At 43.9% G+C, this 14063-nt stretch overlaps 1 protein-coding gene across 3 annotated transcripts in view; it reads right to left on the minus strand.

The window, feature by feature from the left end:
- The window catches only part of MOB3B (MOB kinase activator 3B), a 204158-nt gene that overhangs the window by 11891 nt on the left and 178204 nt on the right, over window positions 1-14063 (minus strand). Inside the window, exon 4 of one of the 3 annotated variants that reach the window (XM_036106383.2) lies at window positions 1182-6391. The exons of the other annotated variants lie outside the window; for them this stretch is intronic. Within the exon in view, the coding sequence (XP_035962276.1) occupies window positions 6362-6391 (30 nt within the window). The 3' untranslated portion in view covers window positions 1182-6361. Of the gene's footprint in view, window positions 1-1181; window positions 6392-14063 lie in introns of those variants that run through there. 3 annotated transcript variants of the gene reach the window in all.

Consider the following 14063-nt stretch of genomic DNA (forward strand, 5'->3'; position numbering starts at 1 on the left):
GGCCTCTCTAGACACCGTGTAGCAGGGGCTGCCACCTGAAATGCCTTCAGGGGAGTGGCAGGAAACAGGAGGGAGTGAGGGAAACCTACCAGCCTCAGAGGACAATGGTAACTGACAGCCGCGTGTCTGGGATGCAGTAGGGAGTGGTGAGGACATTGGTAAATTGGAGAGAACATGCTCCATCTAAATGGGTCCATCACTTCTCAGCCATTTCCTGCCACACAAAAACAAAAGCCTGGTGTTGCCAGATCTTCTGATTTTGTAAGAGGAGCCAGAAATTCTGATTTTTAGGCATCAGATTTCTCAATTTTTTAGAGGTTGGCAGCTAGTTCAAAAGAAGAAAAACAAACTGTGTCAGTCTAACAAAACGTGCCTGCAGGCCACATTCCGTCCATAGTCTGCCTCTCTGTCACATCTCCGTGTACATTTCAGACGGTGGAACCGAGAAGTAGAGGAACCCTTTATATTTGTGCTGGGGTTCCAGAAGCCTCATTCCTCACCACCCTCTGTCTAGAAATCACCTCATCACAAATAGCTTTTGTCAGACAGAGTATTCGATTGTTGCTATTAGCAACAGTGGCTGTTATTGGAATCACAATTACTCTAAAGTGGCTAGAAATGTACTAATAACATATAAATATATAAAATGTATATATTTGTTTTCCAGACATGTTAATACTTTTATCTTATATTATTTTGCAAAAATAATTATAAGTCATATAGGAATAAATCTATAAGCAGTTGAAGTTCAGAAATCTGAGGTACAGAACAATTAAATCTACTACTCAGGGTCTCACAAGGAAGGCAGTGGCAAACCTGAGGTTAAAACTCAGGCTGATTTACTCTGATTGATGAACTATTTCTCTAGTCAAGATTTATTATATTTACACGCAAGGTTGTCATCAAATTTAGTATTGAATCCTACTGCAAGAAAAAATACACACCACATTCATCTGTGGAGCAGCTAAACTATATGCATGACGTACCCTCCTGGGAAAATCTGAAAAGTGTAAAGGAACTTCTGTTAGAATACAAATATGTGCATGTGTGTTCTCAAACACATTTTGAATGACTTTTTGTAGAATTAACTGTTTTCTTTTCATTTACCTGCTCCAAGACCACTGCAAGACGAAAAACATACCTGTGAAAGAAATTAATTGAGCACACACAAAAAAGACAGGTGATGGTTATGTGTCTTTTATTTGTGACATTTGAATTCCTAAGCTCACATGAACTGATTTCATAAATATCCTTTCATTTCTTCTTGCTTTTCTAATTGATGTAATTGTATTAGTTTGTTCTTATAGTCAAATCTTTAATTTAATCACAAATGGAACTAAAATATAGTAAACATCTTTTTTCTGATGCAATTAGAAAAGATACAGGAAAATCTTAAAATTAGAACACTAAAAACTAGTAACACAGCTTAAATGTCAGATTAGAAATAGACTCTCCCCTCTAAAAGTTACAAAAATCCTTATTTATTCATCAAAAAATTCCTACCCAGAATTAATAACTTCCCAGAGGGAAACAACCTGTTAAAAGTTTTTGGCTGTTGACATACTTTTTAAAGCAGGGGAAAAAAAATCCTTCTATTTCCAAAACACTTTGTTTGGCTAATTCTAGGAGAGAATCACCTATTTTATCAAGGACCAAAATGATCCAAACACAAATGACAACAGTATTATCCAAATGACACATCTGACTCCTTCTTGTGATTTTGCCTCTGTACACATTTCTTGAAGACATGGCTCTACTTGTCCCATGATATTTCTTTGACTCACAGTGTGATACCCATGGGGTGTGGAAGTGATAGAAGGTCAGAGACCAGAGGGAATGATGTGCTTCTATCAATGACCAGATGACGACTTGGCCTACATCACCACAAAAAGATGAGAGGCGCTCCATCCAAGTGTCTTAAAGCTATGCCAATTAAAGAAGGGATTAAAACAAAACAGCATGATCTGATGAGGCCTATTAAAGGTAGAAATGAAGGCAACTCAGGAAGATAAACCAAAATGGTTGAATATAATATAGATATGGATTTAGTGTGGACAAATAGAAAAGAAAATTTATAAAGCAAGTCAGGACTTAGCAAAGCCACAATAAAGTTTGGAGAAAGCGTGCAGTAATTTCTTACACATTCACTGTTGGTTACATCCGTAATGCACAGTGACATGGAAAGCCTGGGGAAGGGTTCAAATGGAGGTGCAGAAATGTTAGCAATGGGGCAACAAGTCTTCCAAGAGAATTCTGCCCCTGGGAGAGCAGAAGGGAAAGGAGGCTGAAGGCCATTTGCTAACAGTCTTCAAATACTTAACGGATATGCAAATAAGGCTCTCATTTATTATGCTTCTTCTTATCCTAGATAATCCCTGGATCTCTCTTAATGTGAGACACCAGGAAAGGTATGCTGAAACCCAAAGATTTGGCTCAGGTTAAATGGGAGGATTTCAGATGTTGTGAAGTGTTCAGTGGGGTATACCAAAGGATGTTGTGGAATGTCTACGCCTGAGGTCTTCGAGAGGAGAATGGGGTTTTCACGGGGAATGTTACTGATATGGTTTGGGAGGGTAGAAGGAATGGATTAAGAAATCTCTTGAAGTTGCTTCCACTCATCCTAGTCCTCAGAAATGAAAAAACACCCCAGGAAGAGAGAATTAACACCTAAGAAGCAGAATCTGACTCTAGATGAGTATTTCTCAACCTTTTTTTTTTTTCCATTATCATCCTCCTAAGGAGCCCTTTAAGATATTTTATTCTTAATCATCCTCCTGAAATTTTAATACCACATAGAAACTTTATACCTACTATGGCCCTTTGAAGGGCCACAACCCACTGTAATATCTAAGATTCCTCCCCCACCACACACACACAAAAACCCCCACAATTTTTGCACCCTTGAACAATCACCTTCAATGAGAATACATGCTCTCTAAAATAAACCATGGGTCTGAACAGGAAGTCATTGAGGATGGGAGCAAAAAAAAAAAAAAAAAAAAAAAAAAAAATTTATACATATTTCAACTCTGGCTACAGGGACCACACAAATTCTCATTAGCCAGCATACTAATGTAGTGCCCCCTTCCTCCTTCCCCTTCCCTCTGTGAAATGGGAAGTTATGAATCCTTTATCATTGCTATATCATTTAACTGCAATGGTAATAATCTTTTGGAGACCCTGCACCTCTTTGAGAGTATTAAGAAAAGAACGCACATTTGCATAGCCTCAAACTCTATAATATGTGTGCATGCTGAATTTCAGAGCTTCCTAATGAATTATCTACCTTTATAATGAATGGATCAGGCCGAGAACACCTGAACCCACTGGTCAAGCTTCATATCATGAAAAGAGATGACATTATATGCTTCCTGATAAATGCAATAGGAAGGAAACATCACTTATGTAGTATTTTTCCTTAAAAAATATGTTTAACTGAGTCTAATGAAGAGGAAACAACCAGAAAAAAAAAAATCCATATTGTGGAACATTCTACAGAAAACCAGCCGGAAATCCTTAATAACGTCAGTGTCATCACACACACACACACACACACACACCCCATCACCACCACCACCACACCAAACACATACCTAACAGAACTCTAACCCATTAACTAAAGAGAATGACAGCAAATGCCATGTGTGATTCCTAATTGGATCCTGGATAAACAACCACAACAAGAAGCTATAAACATTTTGGGGGCAATTGAGAAAGTATTTTAAGGTTTTATGATGTCTGCAACGTATTTTGAAATGGTTCAGCAATAAGAATGTATATTTACAGAGAAAGAGAAAATATATGGGAAAAGTCAACAATTAAAAAAATGTTAACAACTGATGCATGTAAGTGAAGGGGACGTGGATGTTCATTGTAATCTTTTCTTTTTGAAATTTCCACTTTGAAACGTCTTGAAATAAAAAAGACAGTGGATACATGTATTACCCAACTAAAAAAAAAAAAAAAAAAAATAGTGGGAAATAAAGGAGGAGGAAGCAGGAGGTGAGGCTCAGACCCAGAGAGCTGGAGGTGCCTGAGCCACCGCCAAGAGCTCAGATCGCCCCTCTTTGCAATGAGAGATACTTAGGATGTCATCAGGTCAAAGAGATAAAAATTACCTGTGACAATTTTCTTTAGAATTTGCCAAACAAAGTTCTGCAGGAATAGGAATACTCTAATTAAAAAATAAGAGTAGTTTGCCGGCACTGATCCTAGGAGAGTTGATGAATGCAATTAGAAATATAACCAGGACGAAACTGTGCCAAGAAGCTTAAAAAATATTTGGTCTTTTAAATTGAATGGGAATTTAATATGCACAAACAGGTCAACAGAAAAGAACCTTAAAAAGAATTAATAACAAATGTCTTCAGAGTCCAGCATCCTGCTTGATTAGGCATCACTGACATGCAGGAACATGGTCAACTTTTTAATGCAAAAATCCTGTGGTTTTTCCATGGCAGCAGAGTTTCAGAGTTCCTCCCAGGGCATGGGCTCCACGATCTCATCTCTCTGTCCCTCTGCTTGACATCCCCACGCAGTACTTACTGCGTATTGCATAGGTTGGGAAGAGGGGGTCTTATTTCTTTGTTCTCTGGATCCTTAGGACAGTCAGATATTCTTTCAGCCCAAAATGATGCTGAGAAGAATCTTTGCCTATCTTGTTCTCTCAGAGTTACTTAGGAAGCCAAAAAAGGGGAGAGGGTATGTTTGTTGGTGACCAGAGCACAACACGATGGAAAGAGGTAGCAGCATTTGGATTCCATGAGACGACTTGGACAAGATGGGAAGCAAAGGTGGCTTTGCCGGGTCAGGGCAGGATGCCACAGCGCCCAGACAGTCAGCCCTTTCTTTGGACAAAGAAAGATTTCATGTTCTCTAGGCTCTTGTGGCAGCCACGAATGGCTTTAACGCATTAAATATAATGAAACGAGATCAGGGTTGTTTAGTTATTCTTTAATTGGTGTTATATTAAAATACACTAATACATTCTTATCTACTTCCCTCCACCAACTGCTACTTTGTCAAATTCAAAGGATCACTGGGAGTATCATCACCCCTTCGTTACAGGCTCTTGGGACCACCACCAGGTCTGTGGATGAAGCAGAGAAGGCAACGTTTCTGCAACTAAGACTCACTTGGGTTTCAAAAGGCAGGATGTAGCACAGACTGTGCTATTTTGTTGACTGGAATGGGAAAACCGGGAAGGAATGGAAGAAGGAAGTTAGCTCCAGTTCCACTGTTACCTTGGCAACGGTGGCACAATCATAGGGGCAGAAATTAATTTGTGCCACAACACAATCCGGCTGGGTGGGGGGGTGGCGTGTAAAGGAAGAGAAACAAAACAGGGGCTGGACGAAGGAGCTCAGAGGGCCAGCTGGGAAGGCTACGAGCCAATGAGCCAGCTGGCTGAGTTATGTGCACCAAATAACCAATTGCACTTCTGTTTTTTTTTTTTTTTCACTGAAATTTTAGTATTATGTGGAGACAGCCACAACTCCCTCCCCTTTGGTCAAGAACAAACGCTGCACTAATCTATCTGGCTCAGGGCTTCGGCTGATCATTCTTGGTCATTTACAATTTCCTTTTCTTCCTCTCTTCTGGGAAACAGGAAGAAAATATCTTGAAAAGAAGAGACAAGAAATGGTGTGGTTGTAAAAAAAAAAAAAAAGCACATTCTGTTTGGAGTTAACTGGTAACTTGTCAGCTTTCTGCTCGCGACCGGTCTCCTCCCTGTAGTTAAGGTTTGTTCGGGGTCATGGAGTGGTCCCTGAAAGAAATCTGCCTCTCAGGGAAAACGTGTTGAGGCTGCGGGGTGGGTCTCAGATCTCTCGTGGCTACACGGCCCTGCATGAAGTTAAACCACAGAATCAGATCAGGGCGGGAGGTCTGAAAGGAAGGCTTGTTATAGAAAAACTCGCTGCTCATCCAGAGTTCCAAAGTTCACCCGGTACTTAGAAAACACGTGACAGAAAAGTCGGCCAGTTGACAAGACAGAAGTGGAAAAGGACAAGTGTCTCAGTCTCAAAACCTGAATTCCAGTAAAGCTTAGGCGGCAGGTCACAGGCAGAGCTGCGACATGCATGGAAGTGCAGAGGCTTCCTCGGGGCGACTCAGAGCCAGAAGGGGCCAGGGGGCAGTCCTTCTTGCATGCTGTGGTCGGACAGGTCCACAGGTCGTGGCTAGCAGCACTCAGAGGGTTAAGAGCACACGGGGTGAGTGGGGAACGTCTCTCAGGAATCACCGTTGTCTCCACCTCTCCTGCTCCTGGAAGTAGGCGTGCCATTTCAGCCAGGGAGGTCTCCCTGCTCAGCACTCCAGAAGCAAAGAGCTTTCCTCTGTCTTCCAAAGATAAGGTGGGGCGTCAGTGACACATCCTGCTCGTCATCTCTTTCTGGAAAGCAGGGAGAGAAGGATGGTTAGGAGTAACTAGAAGCAATGACTTGTTGAAGGATTCTAAAAGTACCCTCAGAACCTCTGGAGCCTTTGACCAAGGAATTGCAAGCACGGTCCACGGATAAGGCTCAGCATGCAAATGTGTTCCATTTGGTCTGCAGGTCTGTTTTTTTGTTTTGTTTTGTTTTGATCAAGCAATGTTAAAAACAACAACAACCACCCAAAAAAACTTGGCTAACTTGCCGAAACTCCAGGTTGTTTGCTTTTTTGGAAAAATCGCAAGAGTTGGAGCCACTGGACAGCTGGAGTGGAAGAACAGCTGTCCTCTTCAGATGGAGAATGTGCTCTTCAGTTGGCCCCAGCCCCCATTACTCCCAGTTGTCTCCCCAACAGGAGCCAACTATCACTTACTGATTGATATGATCATTGGATTTAGACTGCTATTTTTCTTATAGAATAGTTTCTCTTTACCTACGTTTCAAAGATGGAAAAATGAAGGACAGCCTAAGTGGGTATAAGGCAAGGGAAGTGGGAGGGAGGACTTTTCTGAATGGGCATGAAGAATATACCAATGTGTCTGACATGCTCCCACCTGGCCTTTCCCTCAACTCCATCACCTGCCTGGCTCCTGTGGGCATTTGCAGATCCCAAATGTACCATCTTTTCTCTTTCTCTGGACCGCTGCAGAGGTGAGACCCTTGCCTGTGGCCTGCTCCTCCCTGCCCTCCTGAACTTAGCTAATTGCCATTCCTTTTCCCAGCTCAGGCAAGATGACTTGCAAGGTGCCTGGAAGGCCTCCTGTTGCTCCTGCCCCCACCACTGTGGAGTCTGCCACTTCTTCCACTGGTGCTGGCCTCGAGTCCTGCTTACAGTGAGCCGGTTTGTACATCTGCATGTGTGTGTGTGCATGCGCGCATGGACCGAGGGCATGTCTGCAGGCCCTACTGGATGGAGGGCTACCGCATGTCAAGAAAAGAAACACTCATGGGCTCACCATATGTGCACTCGTCTGTCTCCCCCGCCCCAACACAGTGCCTGGCACAGGACGGCCACTCCACTTTCAGCTCCAAGAATGGCCTGGAGAGCAGGCCGGAAGGAGCCCTGTGCCATGCAGCATCTGGGAGGACACGCTTAACAGCACTTGATGTAAATGAATGAGCTGCTTTCAAGTCCCACCTCCTGCAGAGCTGATGGTAGCTGCCGCCTCTCTCACATGCTCACCCCGGATCACCCCAGCCTAGAGAATAGAAAACATCGGAGTAAAAGGAGTTTGAGAACAGCAGCGCCCCGGTGCTTGGAGACTCTATTAGAAAACCATACCAAGGCATTGGTTAAAGAAGTGTCAGAATATACACGGCATATTCTAGGCACTTTTGCATCCTTATAATATTATTAAGCACAGGCAATCACATACAGGTACATACAGTGAAACACGAACTGACCACTTCCTTCTACTTGTGACTTGTCCTATGTACCAGGTACCTGGGAGATGAGGTTGCTGTTTGCAAGGACTACACTCCATCAGAGAGAAAGAAATGTAGATCACACGCTAAAAGACAAGGACATAAATGCAAATATTTGGAGGAAGGGAGATCATGAGGCATGGTAGCTCCAAATTCTGGCCACAGTTAGAGCCCACTTCTGCCCTCACTACCTATCTGTGTGACTGCCTTGAGTCTTTGGGTCTTAGCAGACATGCCTTTTCTTTAGGGATCCCCTCCCTAAGCTCTGACATAGGGCATATCCCTCTTTCCTGCCTTTCACAGGACCCTTCTTCACAACTGGAATAGCCTATTATTTCTTTCATACCTGCCTCCTGGATTCATCCCATGTCAGATCCTATAATATCCACAAAGGAAGGGGCTGTGTCTGCTCTATTCCTAGTGCCTGGCAACTGATATTCAATAAATGTTTGTTTAATGAAGCAATGAACGGGCTCTCAGTCTCCTCATCTGTAAAATGGAACTGTGAGATGACCTGAGAAGGTGACCGGGAAGGTTAAAAGTATTAAGATATACCTGGACTTGATACACATTAATTCCTTCTCCTCAAAAGCAAACACATGGCAATAATCACTTCATGCCAGAGCAAGAAAGGGCTTGAGAAGACTTCCCTGATAATGTATCCACTTAGATGGACCCCAAAATTTAAAGGAGGACCCTGATGATGAGGCGGGGAGGAGGGGACTAGATAGCTGGGGCAGGGGGTGTGTGGGGAGAGTGGCCGAGGTGGAGCCCTCCGTGGTCTGGTGTTGCTGTGGCTGGAGTAGAGAGGCCAGGCCGGGAGGGCGTGGGGGTAGGGAGACAGGTAAATGCACAATTGCCCAAATATGGACCTATGCAACTGGTGTGAGGACTGGAAAGACATGATGACAATCTTAAAATGAATTTGCTATCCCTTTGATAAGTTAGTAAGGGAGACAATGGGCGGTGGGGAGATCACAGGCTGAACACAATTTGGCCTTATAACTAAGTCCGTCACTATTCGCAATGGATTAATACTTTTGGAAAGAAAGGAACTAGCATTTGTGAAGCACCTATGAGGTGCCAGGTGCTTGGCGGAGGTGTTACATCATCGCATCTGTAAAACTCTAAGAGAAGGAACTGTGACCCCATTTGACAGCAAAGGAATCCAGGCTTCAGAGCAGAAGGGATTTGCTCGAGGAGAACAGGGAAGCTGCAGAGCCCGACCAGTAATAGTTACTTCCACCCAACAAAGTGCAGCTCTCCCTTAGTCCCAGGGTCCCTCGAAGCTCTGCAGATATTACACCCCATAACTCTTACACTAACCCTGTGAAATGAGACTGGTTGTGCTCACTGAAACAGGCTCAGAGACAGACAGTGTCTTCTAAAAGTCACACAGTGAGTGGCAGGGGTGGGACTTAAACTCAGGTCTAACTGAAGGCAAAGGTCAGCTCTTTCCACTTACACCATGTGATTTGTGGTTTAAAAGCCCCTGAGACATTCTTAGGAAGATACACTCCGATGATACTGATATTAATTGACATATATTCATTATAAATGGTTGCAGTCATTCCTGGATTTTCAAAATGTCGAAGGTATTTTCTCATTACTCAGACAGATGGCACTTGGAATTACAGGTGCACTGGGTAAATACTAAAACAGTTATGCCACTAGAAATATGGAAGAGTTAAACACACACACACACACACACACACAAGGGAACACTTTGATAGAGGACATGGTACTTATCTAAAGCCACTGAGTTAGTCTGTGAAAAGCCAGGACTGGTGCTTTCCTCACTCCAAATGCTTTCTCGCCTCCAAATGAAAGAGAAAAACTGTTTACGGGGATGTCTCCTAACATTCTTATAGGGAAAGAATGGTTGAAATAGCAGACCAGGAATTCCCAGATCCTTCCCTGAGGAAGAACAACTCAGAGCCACCCTTCAAAGCTGTATTCTAGCACTTTCCCACTGGGTGGTGCAAATGAGCTGGTTAAGAAATAACTGGCCAAACCAAAAAACTGGCCAATATTGGCTTCCAAAGCGTTCATCATCATCAAAGCCCTCCCAAAGGCACCTAGCAGAACCAAACACATTCCTTCCTATCGCGGAGAGGGGCCTGAACAACATCTACCCAGGTTGTTCTTTAAGAATGAATTTGCTAGGGCGCCTGGGTGGCTCAGTTGGTTAAGCGACTGCCTTTGGCTCTGGTCATGATCCCAGGGTCCTGGGACAGAGTCCCGGATCAGGCTCCCTGCTCCATAGGGAGCCTGCTTCTCCCTCTCCCTCTGCCTGCCACTCCCCCTTCTTGTACTTTCTCTCTCTCTCTGTCAAATAAATAAATAATCTTAAAAAAAAAAAATGAATTTGCCATTGTAGGAGTGGTCTAAATGCATCGTGCATTAAGGCAGACTGCTAAAAAACTCCAAAAGGTGCTCGAAAAGCTTCTGCAGAGGTGATGAGAATTTTCTGAGAAAGGTTCATAGGGACTGTATTTGGCTGACTAGGAAGATGTTTTTAAGCACCTGGATTTAAAAAAAAATCCATCCTTCAGGAAAGAGGAAAGCTGGGTTTTGGCTGGCTCACTCAGTATTCTTTGCTTTAATGTAAGGAAGTAATTGATTTTGTAAAGTCCCTGGTTCCCCACTGTCAACAGAACACATTCCATACTCCAGGGCCTGGCAAACAAAGCTGTTCATAACAGAGACTCATGCCCTCTGCTCACCTCCTGTTGAACCCCCACCCACCCACTCATACACCACACCCACCAGGCAAACTGGACTCTTCCCCTGTTCCCAACAGGACACGGTCTATCAAGGTTTCTAGTAGTTTTTCTAGCTGTTTCTTCTATCTGGGAAATGCTTTCTGCTCTTCTGTGCCTGGCAAATATTGACATCCTTCAAGATCCAACTGTCAGCTCCCAGAAAGGGTTCATTAGCAAACTGCTTGGTTTCCCCCATTGCACACATATATCGTATCACTTTCTACCAGCAGTGGAATTCATCATTTCATTTTTGCCTGAATATGAGAAGACCCTTACAACTTTGTTGTATATTAGTGTATGTCGAGAAATATTTTGGTCAAGTCATTGAATAGTACATATGATTTGATGTAATTATTCGGGGAAAAAATACAAACAAAATATGAGTCCACTGTGATGAGTTTATCTCTGGGTGAATGAAATGATGTATGTGTTCTCTTCCTGCTATTTGCCCTTGGCATATCCTCTTGGATTCTGAGATATTTTTAATACACATGTAATTTTTTTTTCTAAGAAAATAAGCTCCAGTAATTTAAAAAACAACAAAAATAGAAGTAGACCAAACCTCCAAATTGAAATCATATTTAGTTTTAAAAATAAAGTTAAAATGACTTTTGGCTACTTTTCTATGGAATGGGGGTGGTGGTTGAAATCAGCATATCTGCATAAGATATTCAAGCTCTTCGGTTCTAATCTCAACACTTTCAAACTGAAATAGAGGTATCTCTTAGCCATTGCAACAAGTGTTTGATATCTGTAGGATAAACCTGCATGAACTCTAAAAGTCTAAACTTATTCTTATCTGTCAGTTTACCCATTTTTAGAACTGGTAGTGGAGGACAGGGAGTAGGTGGACACAAAGAGAAGTAAAATGACTTATTCTAGGTCACGCAAATAATTTCTGACCCAGCCGTGATGACCAGAGTCCAACTGACTCTTAGCTTACTGTATATCCCATCACACATTTTAATGATCTATTTTTCACATAAAATAAAGGGAAAACATTGACGAATACTAGGTGTCGGTCATCATGCTAGCATGGCAATTTTACTAAGTTAACATCAGAAACCAGAAAACAAGCTCCAAAAAATGGTGGCATGATCACAGAATCACGGACTACTGTTGAAGCCGGGAGGACACTTGGGTATTGTCTAGTCTAAGACCTTCACTTCAGAGACTGAAAACCCAGATCATGAGAGAGGTGACCAGCCTGAGGTGGCGCAAATAATTAGCAGCAGAGCTAGCACCCCTGGCCTGTGGGCTCTGGACACTTGGTGTGGATCTGAGAGAGGCAATTTGTGCAAACAAGGATGTCTCAGAGTTGGCTCAGTGTGCTTCAGGTAAAATCCAGCCTGCGTTACTGGCTTTCCCTAACCGATACGCCTTCAACAGCTCTGCACAGTTTTCAAACTAAGTCCCCAACCCTAGCGTTCAACGCTCTTCTTGATCTGGAACCCCCAACCTCTCTGCCACCCTGTCACTCCCCAGCTCTCCTTCTCTCCTGCTGAACCCATGGCATCCAGAATCCTCTCGTGTATCTGCTTTTGTTCGTTCCTCTTTTCCCAGAACACCTTTCTCCCAACTCCAGCATCTTTCAAGGCTCTTGTGCAGTGTGGCCTCTTCTGGGACACCTTCTCCCACCTCCCTCCTTACCCTGACCCCAAGGAGTCTTCGGCGATCCTCTTCTGGTTTCCTGTGGTGCCCGCCGCACCCTTCCCCATTGTTCTGTGACAGTTTATTCCTTCCCTGGCTCCAGCACAGGGCTGCCACTGAAGAGATGAACCACATCTTGGGTCTGTTTGGACCCCGGTGCACCAGCCCTGACACATAGCAGATGCTGGCAAAATGTTTGTTAATTAGACTAAAATCCAATGAAGAAAAAAAAAAGACTAGGTCTACAAACCCAGTAAAACGAGTGGTGGAGGGAAAAATGTGTTGAGTACCTACCATGGTAGAGGCACTTATGTTTATTTTGTGGACTTCTTCTCAAAACTCTGTGAAGTAGGCATTGCTTTTTCTATTATACGGATGAGGAAACGGAGGCTCAGAGAATTGATGTAACTTGCCCAGGTTCACATAGTGAACAAGTGGGAGAATCAGGATTTGCACCCGGGTGGACTCAAGAACAAAAATAAGCCAAAAAACTAAAAACATACTGTTTCCATTACTCTGCTGGGGTGAGAAATAAAAGCAGGGAGGCCTTTTGTTTTTCTAGCGTTTTAGTGTATATTAGGGTGAGAGGTGCTATAACAACAGCATCCTGAAGCCTATGGTTTTAAATTCCCCAACTCCGCTAATTCTGAGAAACAAGGAGAAAGAGGAGGAAGAAATGTTGAAAATAAAGAAATAACTGAGGAAGAAGAGGAGCACAAAGAGATGAAAGGAAGGTGGGTGTAGAAGCTCCAAAGTTCCAAAGTGTGGTAAGGAGAGCACACTGGGCTAAAAACTTTCTGGAATGACCTTTATGTAACCCCCCCTTCCGCCCGCCCCCGTTGGCCACCATTAAAAACCCAACGGCTTAAAACGGGGTGGTTTGAAGAACACAACTTAGTGTTAGATTTGGCCCTAAGAGGGCAGTAAATTGCCTTCAGTTAAGAGCGCTCGGGCGCGCGCGCACACACACACGCGCGCGCACGCAAGCACACTGGTGCACACATACTCACGCGCAAACACGCGCACGGATGCAGTTGCCCTCTCCAGTAACGGAGCCTCATCGACACATTTAAAAGGCAGTATGTTAAGGTAATGGTTGCTGAAAGAGCACCCAAGAAGAACGGCGAGTCCACCTGGGTGAAGCATCTCTGGCGCTCTGTACCGATGATTGCTCGCGGGCTCACCGCCCACCGCCCGGCAGCCCGGCCTCAGCCCCCCAGGGCCCCGCCCCGGGCTGGCGCGTCGCCGCGCCCCGCCTCTCATCAGCCCCCAGTGTCCTCTCAGACAGACTTGGGAACATGGGTGTGAATGCAGCATGAAGTACAGGGACAGGATTTCTGGCTGGGCTGGAGGGTGAGGGTATGGGGAACATATCGGGAAGAATTTCCTTCAACGAGGCTGGGCCTTCTGCGGGTGTTGGTCCGGTCAGAAAGCAAGCTTTCTGCGGGGCCTTTCATCCTACAAGTGCCATTTTTTTAGACTTGAAAACCTCCAGGTTGTATCCACATTATACATTTGTTTCTTTTGTTATTGGCTATTTTTTTCTTCCCTTACAAAGTGGGTGCTTTGAGAATGTTAACCATCCTGAAAATTCTATTTCTCTCGGGAGTCTTGCCCCTTTCCCTCCTCCGCTCCGAACAACTGGGCTGGTCGTGTCTGCGCCAAGATTTCACCAGAACCACCACAATCCCCCTGCTTCTCCAGGGTCCTCAGCTCCTGCCAACACCCATTTCCGGCAGGTCATGTTGCTGCTGGAGGTCAAGCAGATTATTTGCAATTTCCTTATCTCCAG

Source organism: Halichoerus grypus, chromosome 14 (genome assembly GCF_964656455.1).
Source record: "Halichoerus grypus chromosome 14, mHalGry1.hap1.1, whole genome shotgun sequence".
Taxonomy (NCBI): Eukaryota; Metazoa; Chordata; class Mammalia; order Carnivora; family Phocidae; genus Halichoerus; species Halichoerus grypus.